An 18,654-nucleotide genomic window follows, 5' to 3' on the forward strand; every position below is an offset into this window, starting at 1 on the left:
GACAACAGTTTTCACTGCTGGTTTTACTTGTGTTCACTGTCTGACTGCAACTGACCTTTTCATAAAGTACTTTGTGTGGCATCATCTACTGGTATTGCTTGCTCTTAATAACAAAACAACTTCTTGAGGAAACTTGGCATATTTTCGTTGTTTTAGAATGTTATTTGTGATGTCCTTGTTAGTTACATCTCATCTCTGTGTGGCTCTCTGGGATTTGTCTCTTTGCTCGTACCTTGTTGCTTACACTGTTTCAGAAATACCTCATTTATTTTGATCTTTCTGCCTGACTTTCCTGTGTCAAAGTCACTGGAGACCTCTGAGTTGTGGCAGCTGGGATGTTGTCTGTCTTATCCCTGTACTGCATTCACTAGTATTCTTCTTACCTTTTCCTTTGTTTTCTGGAGGCTTAACTGCCCATGAGATCTTATAGAATGATATTCTCTTTCAATAGATACAGAATGTTTTCCCAAAATACTTCAGGATTTATCTTGACCTTGATCTCTCCCTTATAAAGTGTATTGAACATTCTCATATCTTTGCCACTTCCATGTAAATTCCTTTCAGCAAGGTGTTTTTTAATTTGTTTTGCTGTATTGGTTATAATAATATATACGACATCATCTCTAGCTGTTATATATTAAAATTTGTCACCAAATATCTTTCTATACACATACTTGTGATATTCCTTTACCAACACATGATTTTGTAGTTGGAATATCCCATTTTCTCCAGTTTTCTTAAATAATCCCTCACCTACATGGACCAGGTAGAGGACAGTCATGAATGTTAGTGGGTGTAAATCTGTAAGCGTTCAAGGTTTGGGTTTTTTTAGCTATTTTGTTTGTGTGTACTTTCTTGAAGGGGAGGTTTATGGTGGTGAATTTGTCTCAGTATTGTTTATGCTTCTAAAATGGTTTGTGATTAAAAAATGGTAGGCATTTCTATAGTGCAGTTAAAGTGTTTTTCTGCTATTCTTGACTTTATTAATGGAATATGAAAATATGGTTCCGTTGCTTTCAAATATCTACAAATGTGTCCACAATTAGGTTTTAGTTTTCATATTTTGAAAAAAACCAAAATATTTTTAATTAGAAATTTTATTTGCTAAGGAAATTAAGGCTTGACTGATAAAAATCTTCAGGGCTATGAAATGTACAATGTGTAACTGTATCACTACTGCTAATACTAATGGGCTCTCTTCTGAGTTATTGCATTGATCTTCCACACATATGTGAATAAAACAAATTATATTACCTCTTTTATGTTAGCCCATAAAACTAGAAAATGTTACTCTCTGTATGTATCACATTTGCATCACGAGGACTATGGGGGTGCTTTCATTGCATAGCTTTATATTTTTTAGAGGGTACTATATTTTAGAGGGTGGGAAATAAATGGGTTTTGTGGAGTAGCTGTGTAGCAGGACTCGTGTGAGTAAGCGCCTGATTTCACATTTAAAAATACAATTACTGTATTTAAGATTTAATTGGGAAGAATCACTGAACAGTTTTGCTATTGAAAATGTGTAGAATGTCTCCCTCAGATGCAAATTTTCAAAGTGCATAATCTTTTCAATTTCTAAAATACAAAATCTCCCAAAGGATTCAAAATCAATCACATTTCTTGCTGAAAAAGTCTTGTTCCTATCCAAGCTACTTTTAAAAGAAAATGCATTTTTGTTTCGTTTTTATTTAGCTAGAATTCCTAAATAAATATTTGAATACCATCAAGATTTTTATCAATTTACATTATTACTATTAAATATATATATATTATATATATGGTGTATATAATTATAAAATAATTATAAATCATTATTAACATTAAAGCTATGATCTTGAGACTAGAGAAATCATTATTTTAAATTGTATTGGTAATTATAATAAAAGAAAAAAACATCTGTGTTTCACCAACTGCTGCAGACATTTTTCAGTTGGAAATTTAAAACTTTTTGTGAGTGCTTCATCATGAAGTGGACAATGCAAGCAATTTAAACTTTGAAATGATACCTGAGGAGCATCTTTGTGTTGGTTGATTGAAGAATAATGTTGTGGGTTATAATTTCTTTGTACTCAGACACACTAATCCTGTAAAGTTGCATTTGCATGGATGCTTCTCTCTGCACACAGTGAACAGTCACACTGATTTCAGGCAGGTCATGTGGTTAACTCAGTAGCCAAAAAACTGATATTTGCCTTCTTCCCTCATCCTCATCTTTAATTAACCTATGTCTTGGTTGCCAGGTCTGCATGATCTGGACTTCTATTTTCAAAATTCGTTTCAATTCAGTAGTAGAGAAGATGAGGGTCCACATTTCCAAAGAATTTTTATTTAGAATTCTAATAATAATTTTTTAAAAATTGAAATTATTAAATAATTAAATAATAAATTAAATAATTTCCTTAACAGCAGCTTCTCTTAAAAAACTGAATTGGGAAATAGTTGTAAAAAGCTTACCTGCTAGTGTTCCCTTTTTCATTTATCGTGCTAAGTAGCAGGAGTATCAAAATGTCCATAAATCACTAATCAGGCTAGTTAGTAATGGAAATTCTTCTATTACTGTTACTTTCTGTCTACCAGAATAGCTAAAATTTTTCAAAGCCTCAAAATACGAAAATATGTTTGAAATTGCTGCAGCTATAAATGCCATAGTTTAGTGAAGTCAGCCTGGTAGGAAAAGAGTGTTGCTCCAGCACCGAGTTTTAGGACAGTCTGCACATGCTCCTTTAGGTGCTCAATAGCACTTTTGTTTTTTTACCCCTGAACACATTTTATACATTATTGTGTGAGCCCTTCTTAAAAAAAATAGCCAGTAAAAAATTCAGGATTAGTGTAACGTTGTTTTACTACAGATGTAACAAATATTCTTTGTTTCTCAAAAATGGCAGGACAGGACAATGTTCCATGTAAAGCTAGAGTCCTTCAGCACCATCTGCTGGCATCCAGTTGAAGCTGATCTCAGGAACGGATCCTAGGCACTATATAGTAAAAATTTAAAAATACCTATTCACATTTTGGAGGCAAAAAAAAAATATTAATTTGTAGTATAATTTTTATCCTTTTTGTTGCAATTATAATGAGAAAATACAATGTGAATTTAAGTTCAACGTATGAACCAAAACAGAAATAGCTCAGGAGTGTTTTTTTAAGTAAGACCGTAAAAAGAAATGGATTACTTTTTTCTTTTTATTTTAAAGGGCTTTAACAAGCACAGTGTTACATTTTTTATGTGTGTTACAAATACATTTCAGTATAGAGTATATCATAGAGAAAATACACAAAGCTTGGAAAAAGCATCCGTAACATGTTTTTGAAAGGTAGCAACCCCTAAATATTCTTTTATCTAACATTTATTGCATTAGTCAATGTTAGCCTTGAAAGCCTCATGGAAGCTTAGTGGACAGAACCCCTGATGCTGTAAATGGTGCCACAGTTCCCTGTAGCTTCACAGGTAACAAGGACTGGGGCAGTCTGCATGAATCTAGAACAGAGCCTTAAATTCTGCGGCCACAAAAGGTCACTGTGCTTTCTTCTTTCACCTGTAACACATTGATACCTCAAAGAGTTTGAGGCCTCATTGTATGGAGGCCTCCAAGTACTCTGTAAATCACATAGAAGTGATGGTTCTACCTTCCACACAATTAAACTGGAAAAAAGATGAGGAATAACAGGTGGATGAATTCTGGTATATCTGGAAATCTGCAATGATGGCACACAAGCCAGATAATTTTGTATTTATATAATGCCACGAGTTGTGTCATAAATACCTATGGCGACAAGGTCTTTATTGAAGAGAACTTGCAATAGCATTCACAGATAGTTTGGAAAGCAGCTAATAGCCATAGTGGCTTGGTAGTGATAAGCATGTAAGTTTGTGTGCCATAAATATTTGTTTTGGCTAAAAGTATGTCCTACTTAAGTGTAGCATTTCTATCATCCTTGTTTTCAGCTAAACTAAAAGATTGTGTTTCAGGACTTGTCAATCAGTAATTTGACGAAGCATTGTAGAGCAAGTTTTGAGGCAACCAAGGATGTATGTATGTTGAGACTGGAAACACTGAAGGAGTTTGGATGCTGCTCTTCTGGCAGTTCCCAGCTTCAGGTGTTGCTGAAATAGGATGCATGGAATTTCCAGCAGGATAAAGATATTTAGTACTGCTTGATGCAACACAGACCTTTGAGTTCCAGGAAAAACAATGCTCTATTTATGACTTGTAACTAATAGCTGATGTGGTAAAAGGAATTACATTCAGATGGTAAATGAATACAACCTTAATGTGCACCATATACAGAGTTGTGGGATGATGTGCTAATGCATCACATTTATTTACCTTGGTTGGTTGCTGAGAAAAAACACCATTCAATTTAAAGTCTATACCATGTAAGACAGAACAGACTAGTGCAGAAGATATAATAATTTATAGTCTAGAATAAGATCACAGCATAAATGTTATAAACATTATTTGATCACTACAAGAATCCTGACTTTGGTGAGAAATTATTTTTAAGTGTTTCTGGATCGAAATTCTAGTAGTAGTACTATTACCATGGAAATATTGGAGTTATTCCCTGTCTCCCTGAAAAAGTATCTGGTTTAAAGAGTTACTTGTAAAAAGACAGCTAACTTATGTATTCTCTGAACTTGGTGTATGCCACCAAGTTACATTGGTAAGTAATGGTGGTAAGCATCTCTGTAGTACAATATACTACTGGTGGTAGTATTAGTTTGAAATTACCTTTATGAAAGTAATGAATAACTCAAGCACAGACTTTGGAATAAATTACATTGATGTATTTTAATAAGTGGAAATATAAAGATCACAAAAATGTGCCAAACTAAGTGGAATTATCATAGGAAACCTCTCATCTCAGATTATATTTTGCCCAAGTTATGAAATACTGTATGGATTTAAATTAGATGTAGTTATCTTAGTTTACCCTACAACAATTTCTCAGTAGCTGCTATTTCTGACTGAAATAATTGCTTGATTATTATTGTTTTCCTTTTCTGTTTATGTTTCTTGCCTTTTTTTCTTGAGCTCCCTAGGTAATGGTACTATAAACCAAAAGAGAGAAATATGAAGAAAATAGGTTGTTTTTTTAGTATAAACAAAAAAAAAGCCCCTTCATAAATGTGTTTTAGAACATTATCAGACAAAAATGACAGTATCCTAAACTTCAAAGCTGCCATTTAAGTAACAGTTTATGAAGTCAGGATGGTGCAAATATTAAAATATCAGTGTACTCTGACCCCGAATATTCACCTGCAGATACTTTCCAGGGGCTTCAAAAAGGCCTGGGTTCAGTGGGAGGAGTTCTGCTGAATGACTTCCAGGACTTGCAGCAGATGAATCCCCACTTACAGAGAACCCATTCCAGAAAGTTTTGTGTTGCACATGGTGTAGGAGTTAAGAGACTTGAGATTATTGACTTTTGAAGTCTGAATTGTAATGCCTAGTTTATGAAGGTCTGTTAGATCTTCTTCCTTATTCTGTTTGTTTTAGAAATGTAGTTTTTGTGACACAGCATGTGTGAAAAATCTCCCATTAATACTGACTGAATGTTGGTCACTTGTTGCACTGTGACACTGAGCTAAGTATAGTAAACCCTCCTGGATTATATTTACTGAAAGGAATCCTACAAAATAAATCTAATGTACTTTTTCCTTACTGAACAAACCGTAGTATCTCCTGTGCTTTGCGTGTTTAGACTTTGCATCAGGATAGTATGATACATTGTTCAAAGATGTTGCTCCTTTTTCACAAAATACACTGTTGAAGTGGTTTTTTTTTCAAAACCAAAACTTGCATCTTGGCATAAGGTTGTACTTTTTGTGGTAAAATAAGTCTGAACAGATGGGAAGTAGTTTGAAGGAATTAAGAGGAAATGCTGATGGAGTGTCACATGAAGAACCAGACAACAATGAAGTTCCTATATAATATGAAAATATTATATTGTTATATAAAAATTCTTATTTACAAAGAAAAAATATTCAAACTGAAGCTTTAGGAATACTTCAACCATTTTGTGTGGTATCAATTGAGTAAGATCTCTCATCCATCAGGTAATTTTCTGTGCCAGTGAAATGGGGTTCTAATCATTTGGCCAATTATGTGATCTATAAATAATGTTAATACACAGACTTTATATAATATTTGACAGTTATCACTTTCATGCAATTAAAGTCTGAAACCTGCCATATAATCAACATAGGACCTTAGCAGTAAATTAGTTTTCTTGATTTACCTACATTTTTCTGAGAGCATTTATGTCCAGATGTCCTATATTCTGTACACACATCTATACTTCCCATGTTTATTTCAAACCTTTTATTGTTTTCCTTATTTTTTAATCATAAAAAGCAATTTCCAAATTGGGAAAATTTAAAAATTAATTTTAGAATGCCTTTCTTGTATATGTAGTTTGGTTTGGTTGATGTGTCATTCTAAGAAGGCACTCAATCACTTTTGCAAGAAATAGGTAAAAAGACAGATTAACTGATGCTTCACTTGATTTGGATTTTGTATTGACATAAAATTGCATAATTAATTTGCCATTTAAAGTGCCCCACAGCCTCTGCAATCAGAATAATTTAGAAATGGCTGTTGAGGTCTCTGTGAGATAATAATTAACTGTCTTCTCAGTATAAAACATAAAAAGGAGCACAGTCAAATAATCATATTTTAATGTGTCTCATTATCTCACCCATAAATAGTAGGAAGAGTATCTCATATTTAATTGTGAAGTAAGTTTTTTAGCTAATCTCTCATTTGCTTTCTTTTTAGGAAGATATTTTTCTTCAAATGAGTTCTTGTGTTTGGCTCAGCTTTTACAGCTTTGTGCTGAAAATAAAGAAAGCGGCCATTTCAGGAATTTGCTGATGGATTTAAAATGTCATGATCCTGCTTTGTATTGTAACATCACCAAAGCTGAAAAAAATAGCAGAGAGAGACCCAGTAATACAAACCAATTTCTTGTTCTCTCCAGTGAGGCTTTTCTTCTTCTGGATGTTATTAAACTGGAAGAAAGTTTTGACTTTTCTGTAATCCCACTGTTCCTTTTTAAACATAGTCTCCAAAAGCCTAACATTTTTTCACTGATATATCACCACAGGCTGACATGATATCTCATGCTCTTCTTTTATCTTCTGAAGCTTGAATTTTATGATTTAAAATGTACTTTAGTCACTTAAGTAAGAGTGATATTTTATGTTATTTTCTATGGGAAAACAGCTTTGCAGAAATTATTTATTGGAATGTAAGTGAGTTCTTTTGAAATAATTTGAATGGTTGCTGCAAAGGTAAAGTATTCTGTCCATTACTGGAAAGTAACTTTATGTGTGCCTCCTGTGACTTAAATAAATCATTGATGGCATTTGTAGCAATGTGAATGTGGCATTAAGAATGTCACAGAATTCAGCTCCAAGCAATGGTCCAGTGGTGGGATAGTCTTAGGATATCACTATATCCTACACTGAAAAAAGCACATCTGTAAAGCTATTGTGTCCTGGTTATAAGTGCTAGGATTTGAACTATCTTTAATTTCATTTGACTTGTTCATCTTCCTTAAGGATCTCCATAAAGATTCTCTGAGTGTTCTTTTCAGCCCTTACTTAGGGTTTGCATCAGTGGTCGTAAACCTGCTTAGCAGACAAAGACTCTCTTCCCTTTGAAGTCACTTCCCTAGCTTTTCAAAAGGGTCTGTGAGTCTGTTCTAAAACAATTTAGAAAAGTTTGAAGTGGTGCCCCTTAAACCAGCAACAAAATAAAATTTTCTCTTTGCATTATTGAAAACCATGACAATCTTTTGAACCAATAACAGTTTAAAAGCTTTTAAAGAAATCTGTTCTGCTCTATGACCAGCTTTTAAGTTGACCCCATTATTTGGGAAATCAGGCTTGGAAACCCCTAAATACTTGACGTTCTTATCAAAGGATTCAGCCTGACTTTTCACATGACTCTTCTTTTACAGTATCTATTCGAATCCCAAGTTCTTTAAAGATACTACTTAGTTTTCTTCCCTTTTTTGTTCATTTGGGTTGGGTGTTTGTTTTTTTGTTTTGTGGGTTTTTTTTTTAGTGTTTCTTTATTTCAAATATAATTTAGGAAACGGTTGATACAATCTATGAAACACTGATCCTTCCACTTGTACATTTATACTCTGTTATGTTTGAAGTCAAGTCCAAATTCTGAAAAGACTGTGAGTGTTACTTAGGCAATTTTATTTTCTGTGAACTCTGATTTATATATGTATGCTAAGTTTCTACTTCTTGATTTAACAATCTTATCTCCTACATTTAATGGATGTAGTTGCTGACAACCTGATGCAGATAAAGCCCATAATAATGTAGTTGCTGTAAGCATTAAGTTTACTCTCATGTTTTTGTGTATCTGCAAGTCCTAATAATTCATTCAGGCATTGCTTCTCATAAGTGCTTCTAATGCCAACATCTTACATTCATTACCTCCTGTAATTTTGTGTATTTTAAAAGTTTCATTAATGTGAAGTGTATAATTGAATTAATTCCATGCTGATCTATGAGACTATGTGTTAATTCAATTTCTGAAAGCAGAAGAAAACAATAAAACCAGAGTTCTAAATTTTGCTAATATAGGCAGCTCATTTAAAAGAAAACAAACTAACAAGACCTTTAAATGCGCAAAGCTGCCACATTTTAGGGCTTGGTAGTGACAGGGAGAAAGAATTGGGTCAGCAACATTAAATTGTTACCAGATAGTATGACTGTTACAGTTGCTGTTACATTTTTCCCCTAAAACTGCAGGTCTGTTGCTTGGCTATATAGAGCTCATTTATGAACTTCTGAGGTGCCCAGCCCATGTTTAGTGGGGCGAGGTTCAATAGAGCAGCTTGCTCTGAAAGGTTTGTGAGCAAAATTCACAGGATCAGCCACCTGAGAAGTACCTAGAGGTCATTAAATCCACCCTTATGCTTCTAATTTGTTGGGAGTTTTTTTCCTTTGCTCCTGAACTGTCTGCCTTACTTCCTGGGCTTGAGTCTGTTTTTTCAAACATTATATGAAACAAAAGTGACAGCTTCTAATGACTGTTTCTTAGGAGATTAGAACGATTCAGCAAGTTGCTCTAAAGCATGTTCACCTTTAAAGTGCTGGCAACATACATGCCTGGGTGTGTACATGTATGCACACACATATATAGTGTCTGTGGCTATATCTAAGAAGAAATAGATTTATTTACTTTTCAAGATTTTGTATTGTTGGTACAAATTGTGATACTAACTAAAGAATAAATCAAATTTTGAAAGGTCAAAATATTTAATTTGAGACTTTGTCAGAGATTGACCTTTACTTAAAAGCCACTGGAATGTGGCAGCTGCACATATGTTTTGGGAGGTGGTATAAATGGTTTGAGTAAAAATGTTTATGCAAGCCCACATCTTACACCTCTTTTGCAGAGAAGTCTCTCATGGAGGGTCTGAGAAACTATCCCTTTAAATACAGCTCCATGATCACTAATAGTGCTCAGTACCAGTACTGCTGGTGCTGCTCTACATGGACAGATTAATGACATTATGCTGGATTTATCTTTTTAAATTTACAACCCCAAATGTAATTTGATTGATGCTAACTTAGTAACTAATGGAGTCAATTGGTCCCACTATTACTCTGTGTCTTTGTAAAGCCATCTCCTCTTTTTCAAGTGAAAAAGAGCTTGATTTTACCACTGCTTTATGCTTTGTTGGTGTCTCACATATCATCATCCATTGTGAAGTGAAATTATTCCCTGCTGCTTAAAAACTCATCTAAACCTTTTGAAAACTACATGATAGCATTGCCCAAAAAATATCCTTTGGAGTTTAAATGCTTTGTAGAATGCTATGAATGAGCTAATTATATGATAACACAAAAATAACTTTGTGATTTTTTGAAATGCCAGCACTCTTGAAGAGGGCAATGAATAACCTATGAGCAAAGATATAAAACTATTTAAAGAGTTTTATAGCATTTGCTTACCCTTTCTCAGCCTTGACCTGGAGATTAATATTATTTTTCTTTAAATGTGCCAGTTGTACAATTCTTCTTTTTTTACTGTATCTATAGATGTTTGATTATAAAGAGAAGTAAAAAAAAATACAGTTCCTCCTGTGGCAGGGAAATGTCTAGTAGGAGCATTAATGTTGGTTTTGAGTGGGACTTCTTTGCAATTCAATCAGAAATTCATACTGACTGTGGTCCAACTCCACGTCTTGCAAAGAACTAGACTTCAAGCTGAGATTTCAGCACTGTTATTAGGTTAAAATAAAATCAGTCACTGGAAGTTTTCCTTCATCTTTGGGCACTTTAGGTGTCTTCTCTTGATAGCTGCTTTAGTCATACTTGCATTTACTAATGCCTGTTGTAGGAAAGGGTAGTAATTGACTTAAATCTCTCCCTCCAGTAAATACAAACTATAGGGGGAGAGAGAGGGAGGGGAAGCCAACTTTGGCTGGTTTTACTGCACACCTGACTTTCAGTAAATATGCAGGCAGAGTGCTGCTGCTGTACTACACAGGTAGGAGTACAACACTCCTGTATGCAAACAGGAGCAACAAATCACTTCGTGTACTCAAAGAGCAAGGAAACAGAAGGTGCTTCAGTGATGGAAAGCAGTGATTTTGGGAATAGATTGTAACCAAGATTGCTTTTATTGTTTTTTCACTGAAGGTGATTTTGCAACTCCTCGAGCTGTTCTGACAGGACATGACTATGAGATCACCTGTGCTGCCATTTGTGCTGAGCTCGGCCTGGTAATAAGTGGTTCAAAAGGTAAGGTAGCTCTTGTCATTTCTTTCTGTTTGTGAAGCTATAATCCTAATGCCAAGAGGAATATAGTCTCAGGTAGTAGAATTTATAAACTTTATGGTGGTTTTATTTCTAACCTTTTTTTTAGTTGCTGTGGAATTTGAGACCTCTTTTTAAACATGTTGAAACTGAGGATTATTCAGACGTTTATAAGAAGAGGCAACCACATCAGTTGCTCTCCTGATTGCTATTTCTGTTTGTTTATCCAGTGTGTAATTGCATATAGCATAGTTGGATACAGCCTTTGAGAGCCAGGATGGTGAAGAGTGGCTGTAATGGATAACTTCTCAAAAAGGGGAAGCAAAAATTAGTTTTGAGAGAAGGACAAAGTACTGGACTGTTTGTTTGATGAAGAATGTGTATAAACTACTGGTAATTCTGTTCAGGCTCTTTCAGCTTGGCTGCAGAGCCTCTCATATGCTCCATTTGTATTCTCAAAGACCTGCTTTTAGCAGGCAAATTATAAAGAGTGATGTTGATTCTGTAGATATTCTATATAATTTTCTTATTTGTTTAATTGTCCACAATTGTTTCTAAACTGTAAATTTCTTGGAATTAGTATCTTTCTACTTTAGCATTTCTAAAATAGCTACTCAGAGACACTTCTTCAGAACTGGGTGTACTCATGGTCTCTACCTGTGTGCATTTCTGCATTATGCACGTAAATTTGTGTGACTTTTGTGCAAAGCAGGTGTTTGTCAGAACATGTTAAAAAGCAGATATTTAGTGGGCTGTGTATGGCTTCCAATCTTAATATGAGAACATACACTTGTAGAATACCTACATATGTAAATTCATTACTCTTACTCTGTGTGTCTGTGTTTTGCTAATCTCCTTTCAAGGTTCAGTATGTTTAATTATTCAAATTTAAATAATCTTAAAATTAACTATCAAACTAAAATTAACTACTACCTGCTTTAAAAGAAAATCCACAGAAGGCAATCTAGGAACCTTAATACAAAGCTTTCAAGGGATAAGCTGTTTATCTTAGTGTCTGGCACCCTTGAAGTCATAGGCAATTCACCTAAACATGGTAACAGCCATTATAAAGTAATAAAATAGAGATTATTTATGTAGAAGTCATGATTTACTATTTGGGAAATGATGTCTTTAATTGAGCATATAAATCAATAACCTGAGATCCTCTTCTGTCTCACTAGAAGGACCATGTCTCATACATTCTATGAATGGAGATCTACTGAGGACGTTAGAAGGTCCTGAAAGATTACAAGGTCCTGAAAGCTGCCTGAGACCAAAACTTATTCAAGCTTCCAGAGAAGGCCACTGTGTCATATATTATGAAAATGGCCTCTTCTGTGTGTTCAGTGTGAATGGGAGACTGCAGGCCACTATGGAAACGGATGACAAGATAAGGGTGAGTGTCCTCAAGTGTGTGCTAACTGCATGGAGAAAAGCTGTCAATGCTGGAGTTGTGTGGAGACTCTTTCTAAAGCCAGACCATGAATATGTGGTACCAGACCATGGCATAGCAACATTCTGAAAACATTTTAGGGGACCGTGTACTCTTAATAACATTAGGACGTGTTTATTATAGTTTTAATGTAAAATAACTCTATTCATAAAGTAAGGTACATTGTGTTTAGGAATACTATCATTTCCTTGAGCTGGAGAATAGAAATATTACTAATTGCTGACGAGGAGAGGCTGTGCTGCATCTTTGCTTTTCAGTCTGAAGGCAGGAGGTCAGTGGACGTGCTATTTTGGATGCTTTCTTTTGGCATCTCTGACCGCATTCCTGCATCCTGGTTCAGCTAGCATGTGGTGTGCTGAGCTCCAAGAAGTTTATAGGGATATGTCTATACTTCAACTCTTTTAGCCCCTTGGCATTTGTGAAGCAGGCAGCAGAGTTCCACATCTTTAGCTGCAGGAGAGCTGGAGCAAGTTCAAAACTATGCAGGAGGCATTTTAAACCTATGGCTTTATAAAACTTATTTTATAATACAAAATGAAGGTGTCTTGACAGTTCCTGTGTAATAGTACCTATGAAACAGAGCAGAAGCTGCCAGCTGTACTGCAGTACCACACCTCCAAGCTGATTTTTGTAATCTGATGGAAGATCCCAGGAACTCAGCTGCTGGGATTTCCAATGTTCTCTTGAGTTGAAAACTCTCAAAAATTTTTACCTTTATTTGGATTACACATGTCAGGAAGAAAATCCCTCTCTGCCATCATGTTTGTTTTACAGAATTATTTGCATTCTTTCAGCTGTTGTGCAAAGTTGTGAGCACTTCTTTCCATGCTAAAGATGGAAGAATGTGTCAATGTATTTTAAAGAATTTTTGATCTTCCTTATTTACACTTTATAGCTCGCATGGAACTGCTTCATTAGCACAGAAGTTTATGGTACAGTTCAGTATATTCCACTTAAAACCTTCTAAAACTCCTATCATGTACTATGCTCTGCTAATCCAGTATCCCTATGTCATCCATTCAGAATTTCAGCTATGCTGGTGGTGGAATATGCAGAAATAACTCTCTGTGTAGGTCCCTTTTCCATAGTGAGACTGCAGTCTAGTGGGATTAGGGGGCATTTAACTTCTGTGTTTTGTGGCAGCCACAGGTGCAGGTTTGAGGCTGTGGAAGTGAAGTAAGAATGTGTATATTTATGTCCCCAGACATTTTTCCAAATTAATGTAGATTTTTGCATCAATTCCCTGAAATTGTATCTTCAGCCATCCTTGTACAAATACGTCTGAGATTTTCAGCCTACCCTTCATCCCAGAGTTCTTTCCATAAAGCAAGACCATATCACAGTGTTTTCTCTTTTTACATTAATAATGTTGATAATCTGTCACTTTCAGTTGTGATTATGTTGTCAGCTAGGCCAGCAAATCTGTAAAATATCTAGAAATCCCTTGCCGGCTAAAACAATTTCTGTAGTGTTTCAGTCAGTACCCACAGCTTTAGGAATGTTGCTGGAGGCAATTGAAGTTCTGCTCTCTGTGGGCCAGAATTATGTTTGTAGAGGGGTTTGGGGTTTATTTTGTTTTGTTTTGTTTTCTTTCTGTCCCAGTGGTCCGAGCTGAGCTTTACGCTTAAACAACCTACAGCGTCTCTGCCAGTGCTTCTGCACTACATCATTGCTGAAGGAGAGTGGCAACTGCATGATTAAAGTGGGGCATTTAAAATGAATAGCACCTACCCATGGGCTGTGCTGACAAACTCTCCTCATTGGCTTTTGCTTGGGGAGGATAGAAAACGGAAGGAAAAGGGTCATAAGTGTGGAATTTGTAGTAGAACAACTTCAGTTTTCCTGTGTCATTATGGGCCAGTATTTCAGGATGTTATTGGTAAAACTAGCAGTTTTCAATAGTGACGCTGGGATCAACATTCTCATTTTCTTTCTTGTATTCTTGTGCTAGAAAACTGCCATAAAAAAATTCAGAACCTCTGGGGAAATTCAGGGTCTAATCAATGTCTTCCACCTGTTTTTGTTTTAAATACTGTATTGCTCAGTGAAGCTTAGGCATATCACAGTACATCTACCATGTAGTGTTTAGATATCTTAATGAATACCTTTAACTCTAAATAGTCTGCTTGTTCTGAGAGGTAAAGTTATTTTATCCTAAACAAAGACTGTATGCTGTTTCACCCAGAGGAACCAATTTATTTTCCTTTCCTGAGTCTGTTTTGAAATGTGGAAGTGCCCACAAGACTCCTGCTGCTGTAAGCCAGGGCTGTCACAGTGTCAGCTCTGCCTTTTTACAAAGCACTGCCTTTCAAAAACCTGAAACGTTAAAAGGGATTTGTGCAAACTTTTGAGACTTTCCAGGGAAATACAAGTCAGAAATGCAGCTTTTAGAACATTGCTGAAATTGTGCACTTTGGGGATTATTTGAGAGTCTGAAGCTCATGTTGTGAGAAAGATTAGTTGCAGGGTTGTTTCAGTTTCATACCTAGCAGAATTGCAGATAAACTACGCTGGGGAAAAGCAGAACAGTAAAATTGATTCATGTCACCTTCTATACCAGCTGGAGTACTTGGGAGTAAAAGCATCCTTTCGTTTGTTAAATCTTGCAGGGCATTTCATGGAACTGAAATGTTGACAGGGTCACCTTTTTCTTCCATTCATTCCTTCATCCCTTCATTCATTCCTTCATCCCTTCATATGTATGTAGGTAAATGACTGAGAAATTTATTTATAAACAATAAAAATTAAATAAATCAACATCTTGTCTTCATGTCAAGCAAATGACTTAGTAAAATTGCATAGGTATTAGTAAGGGTTCAAAGCCTGTACTTTATTTAATCAAAAGATCACAAAATCTACTGCATGTTGCAGGTAGTGGAAGAGTTAAAGATTAATGGCTTTAATTTGCCTTTTAATATAGCATTTCTTCAGTAAAAGCCTCAAGTATAAAATTCAAGTGAACCATGACCATAAGGTTAATGGATTTTCATCAGCTGAATTTTATAAGTGTAGCAAATAATTATTTGTCACGGTCTTCACTGCAATTTGGAAATACCCTTAGGAGGCTGCTATTGTTATAGAGAAGAAAACTACCCCATATTGATTTTTGCTTCTAATGAATAATCTCTTTAATACTTTTGTGGTTAGTTAGATCTTGTGGTCATCCACTCAGTGCATGCTAGTTCTAGATAATTTTCAGTCTTACCAGTTTGTTTTCTGTCCATTTCTCACTCTACTCTTCTACGACAGTCTCTAAATTACAGTTTTCAAGCTCCTTGTGCCTGTGCTTTCAAGGTGCTTAGCACATTTCTGATAGCAGCAATCACAGAAGCAATTAATAGTTGGAACATTTATTTTTTGGGGGGAGAGGAAGAAGCTTCAACTCAGAATACTCCATTCTAATCTTCATTAGTATTCAATTTTCCATACTTTGCTGTGGTTGGAAAAACCCTACAAGTTCTGCTTTATTGTGTCTAAATTTACATGTATGGCTTGTCATCTTAGTTCAAAACACGGCTGGAATAGGTTTATCATCCTTTTTTTTGCTCAGTGTTACATTTTGTTTAGGGTATGTTTGTGTTTCAATTACACTCCTTTTAAAGTTATTGTATGAAATAAAATTCCAGCAATGTGATCCATTCTGACTCCTTGGGAGTTGTTGCAGTAAACACTCAAAATTTATAACATAATATAGAAGCTCTATCTTAATCTAAGTGTCGCACATCATATAATTCTTACAGGATGTATTTGGCATCACAGTAATAGAGTGCAGCAATACAAAAAATACAGATGTGCAATATGTCTGACTTCAGTTACTGCTGCTCACAAAGCAGTATCTTACACACACTGTATATTTTGGTTTCTAGGCTTGTCAGCAGTCTGTATAAACACTTCAGTGTTGCATGAATGTAACGTCTTTGTGTTTTAGTTTCTCTGATTTTTTTGTGGTGCACGTGCTGTAAATTCTCTATGTTAAAAAAATCCCAAACTTGTTTTCCCTGAAGCATGTAAAAAGTTTTGCATATTTGCAAACCTGTATAAACAGAGACTGGAAGTGCCAAAATAATTACAGATTTCAGTAGAGAGATGTTTGCAAAATTCTGTCTTCAGTTCTTTCTACTGTTTCCTAAATCTAAATCTCTGAGCTGGAGTTTTGCTTGTAGACTATCATCTTGAGGCAATGTCCTTGCCTTGACAATCTTTTAGTCAAAAAGAATCAATTTATTTGAGAGTGTGTTTATGGGATTTAAAAGCCACTGCTCTGAACGTCCTCCATTCTTACATCATTCTATTGAGAAGTTGGGCCTGATGAAATTTATCACAAATTAATCCTGATGTGAAGAGTGTGTATTGCATTGAAAGGCTGCCCAAATTTAGCTGATTCACAAACCTTAGGTTAAATACATTTGTAGATAATGCTTAGTATCTGTATTTTGTACTGAATATCAGTAGGCCATGGATGCAGTTTTTCCCTGCAACCAATCATCCCTCACAAAGAAGTGCACAAAAGATCCATGGCCAGAAATGTGATGGTTGTGACCCTGGGCAAGGAAAGGGAAGAACTGATAAGGAAGCAGAGGAGAAAGAAGAGCAGAATGGAGGACAGGCTGTTTCTGTCCTGAGTATTGTGGACCAATCTAAAAGCAGAGAGCAGAGAAGGAAAAACAGACACAAGCTGGGGAGCAAAAGTCAGAAAGAGAGTGGAGAAGAGGCATCTGAAAACAGGAAGAGAGCATAGGAAAAGGCTTGGGCTTACTTGGAATTATTAATCATGTAGTTTCAAGGGTCTTGATCTTGCTGGTGGCCCATGCTGATGTCATTCCACATGACAGAATCTGTTCAATTTTCTGGTTTTGTTTCTTTGGAAAACTCTGCAGACCTTTAAGTTTTCCTGGAGAGATGGAGGATGTGGCCATAAAATCAGGGCCTCTACTGCTTACATTTCTTTTCTGCACAACAGCCTCCTTTCAGATGCAGTTTTTAGCCTCCTCAGGGTTTATGTAGTAGTAATTACTGAGACCCATATTGAAAAAATGCTCACATGCTGTGAGAAGAGTCAGTCATGGAGTCTTCCAAGGATTGCTGTTGGGAACCAGCTTCATTCAATGTTTTTTTGAGGTAGGGAATGCTGAAAGTTTACAGAGTGATGAAGGCAATGCCTGAGATGAATGGAGAGTTCTTATTCAGTAAACTGCACAATATGACAATACTCAACAAGACTGTGGCGTATTCAGTGACCCTGTCAACATCACCTCAAAACATGGAACATGGAATAAACCTGTGGTAAACTTCTGCCAATTTCTCGCCCTCCTCAGAAGGCATCAGCAGGCTCAAAAAAAATTAAGATAATTCTTGGGCAGCATTTCCATAAGTAGATACTAAAGGGAATACCATCTTTCTTCATGATCTGGTTCCCAAATAAAGATTTCAAATACAGATTTGCCATCAGTCCCCATGGTGCATACAAAACAGGGTGTATGCTATTCAAGTTTTCACAGGCAGTTTCAGGATGGATGATAAAACGAAACACAGTCTCTCTTAAGAGAGGTGGATCATTATTTTATTAATCCAGTGCAGGAATCTAAAAGTGCTGGTCTAAATTAATTTTAGTGATTCGTATAACAATTCAGTTCCTGTCAACATTCAGCTTCTGCTAGGCTGGTATTAAAGACCCCTGGGGGAATGTCAGGTGCTATATTTTAATGCCAGTGCTACTGCATCTTGTAAATCTAGCTAATTAGAAGAGTAAATTTCTTTAGCTGACCTCATATTGGATCTTTGGAACATGGAATAAATCACAGGTGAGGTGAGACTTAACTAGTGACATCTAATGTATTGGAGATGTGTGCATAAAAGTATTAATTCTCTTGCTGTGTAAAATAACATAACAGTAATGTTGCTTCCCAAAAGCTTGTATTGATATCAAAGTCTCCCTGGACATTCAGCTATCAATATGAAACCTTTTTATTGCAAGGAAAAGTGGGGAAGTGAGAGCCACACAGACATTTATCTGACAGATCTCCCTGTGCTTTCCCCAGGCCATTCAGCTGAGTCGGGATGGACAGTATCTGCTCACAGGTGGGGACAACGGCGTTGTCATGGTCTGGCAGGTGTGGGACCTCAAACGGCTCTTTGCTTACCCAGGGTGCGATGCTGGAATCCGATCCATGGCCCTGTCCTATGACCAAAGGTGAGACCAAGTCTGCTCTGGACAAGAGGATTGGGGAATGCATATCTACAATTAAATTGTGGTTTTGTTGTTGTTCTGATTGTGATTTTCTGTGGGTCAGAGATCCTGGTGATTATCTTGAGAATTTTTGCTGGCAAAAGTTTTTTTTTTAACATGTTATATTTAGGGCAGATAATCTTTTTCAGGATTTCAGCTCTTTGGGGAATGAAGAGA

The 18,654-nt window shown here is 35.9% G+C and overlaps 1 protein-coding gene across 4 annotated transcripts in view; it reads left to right on the top strand.

Moving 5' to 3' along the window:
• LRBA (LPS responsive beige-like anchor protein) overlaps positions 1-18,654 on the top strand; it is a 367,482-nt gene that overhangs the window by 345,573 nt on the left and 3,255 nt on the right. For 3 of the 4 annotated variants that reach the window (XM_039698441.1, XM_039698444.1, XM_039698443.1), the window contains exons 54-56: positions 10,682-10,783; positions 11,980-12,194; positions 18,290-18,441. In XM_039698441.1, the coding sequence (XP_039554375.1) occupies positions 10,682-10,783; positions 11,980-12,194; positions 18,290-18,441 (469 nt within the window). The remainder of the gene's footprint in view (positions 1-10,681; positions 10,784-11,979; positions 12,195-18,289; positions 18,442-18,654) is intronic. The other variant, XM_039698442.1, reaches the window with a different exon arrangement.

Source organism: Passer montanus, unplaced genomic scaffold, assembly GCF_014805655.1.
Source record: "Passer montanus isolate IOZ18808 unplaced genomic scaffold, ASM1480565v1 scaffold125, whole genome shotgun sequence".
NCBI classification, from domain to species: Eukaryota; Metazoa; Chordata; class Aves; order Passeriformes; family Passeridae; genus Passer; species Passer montanus.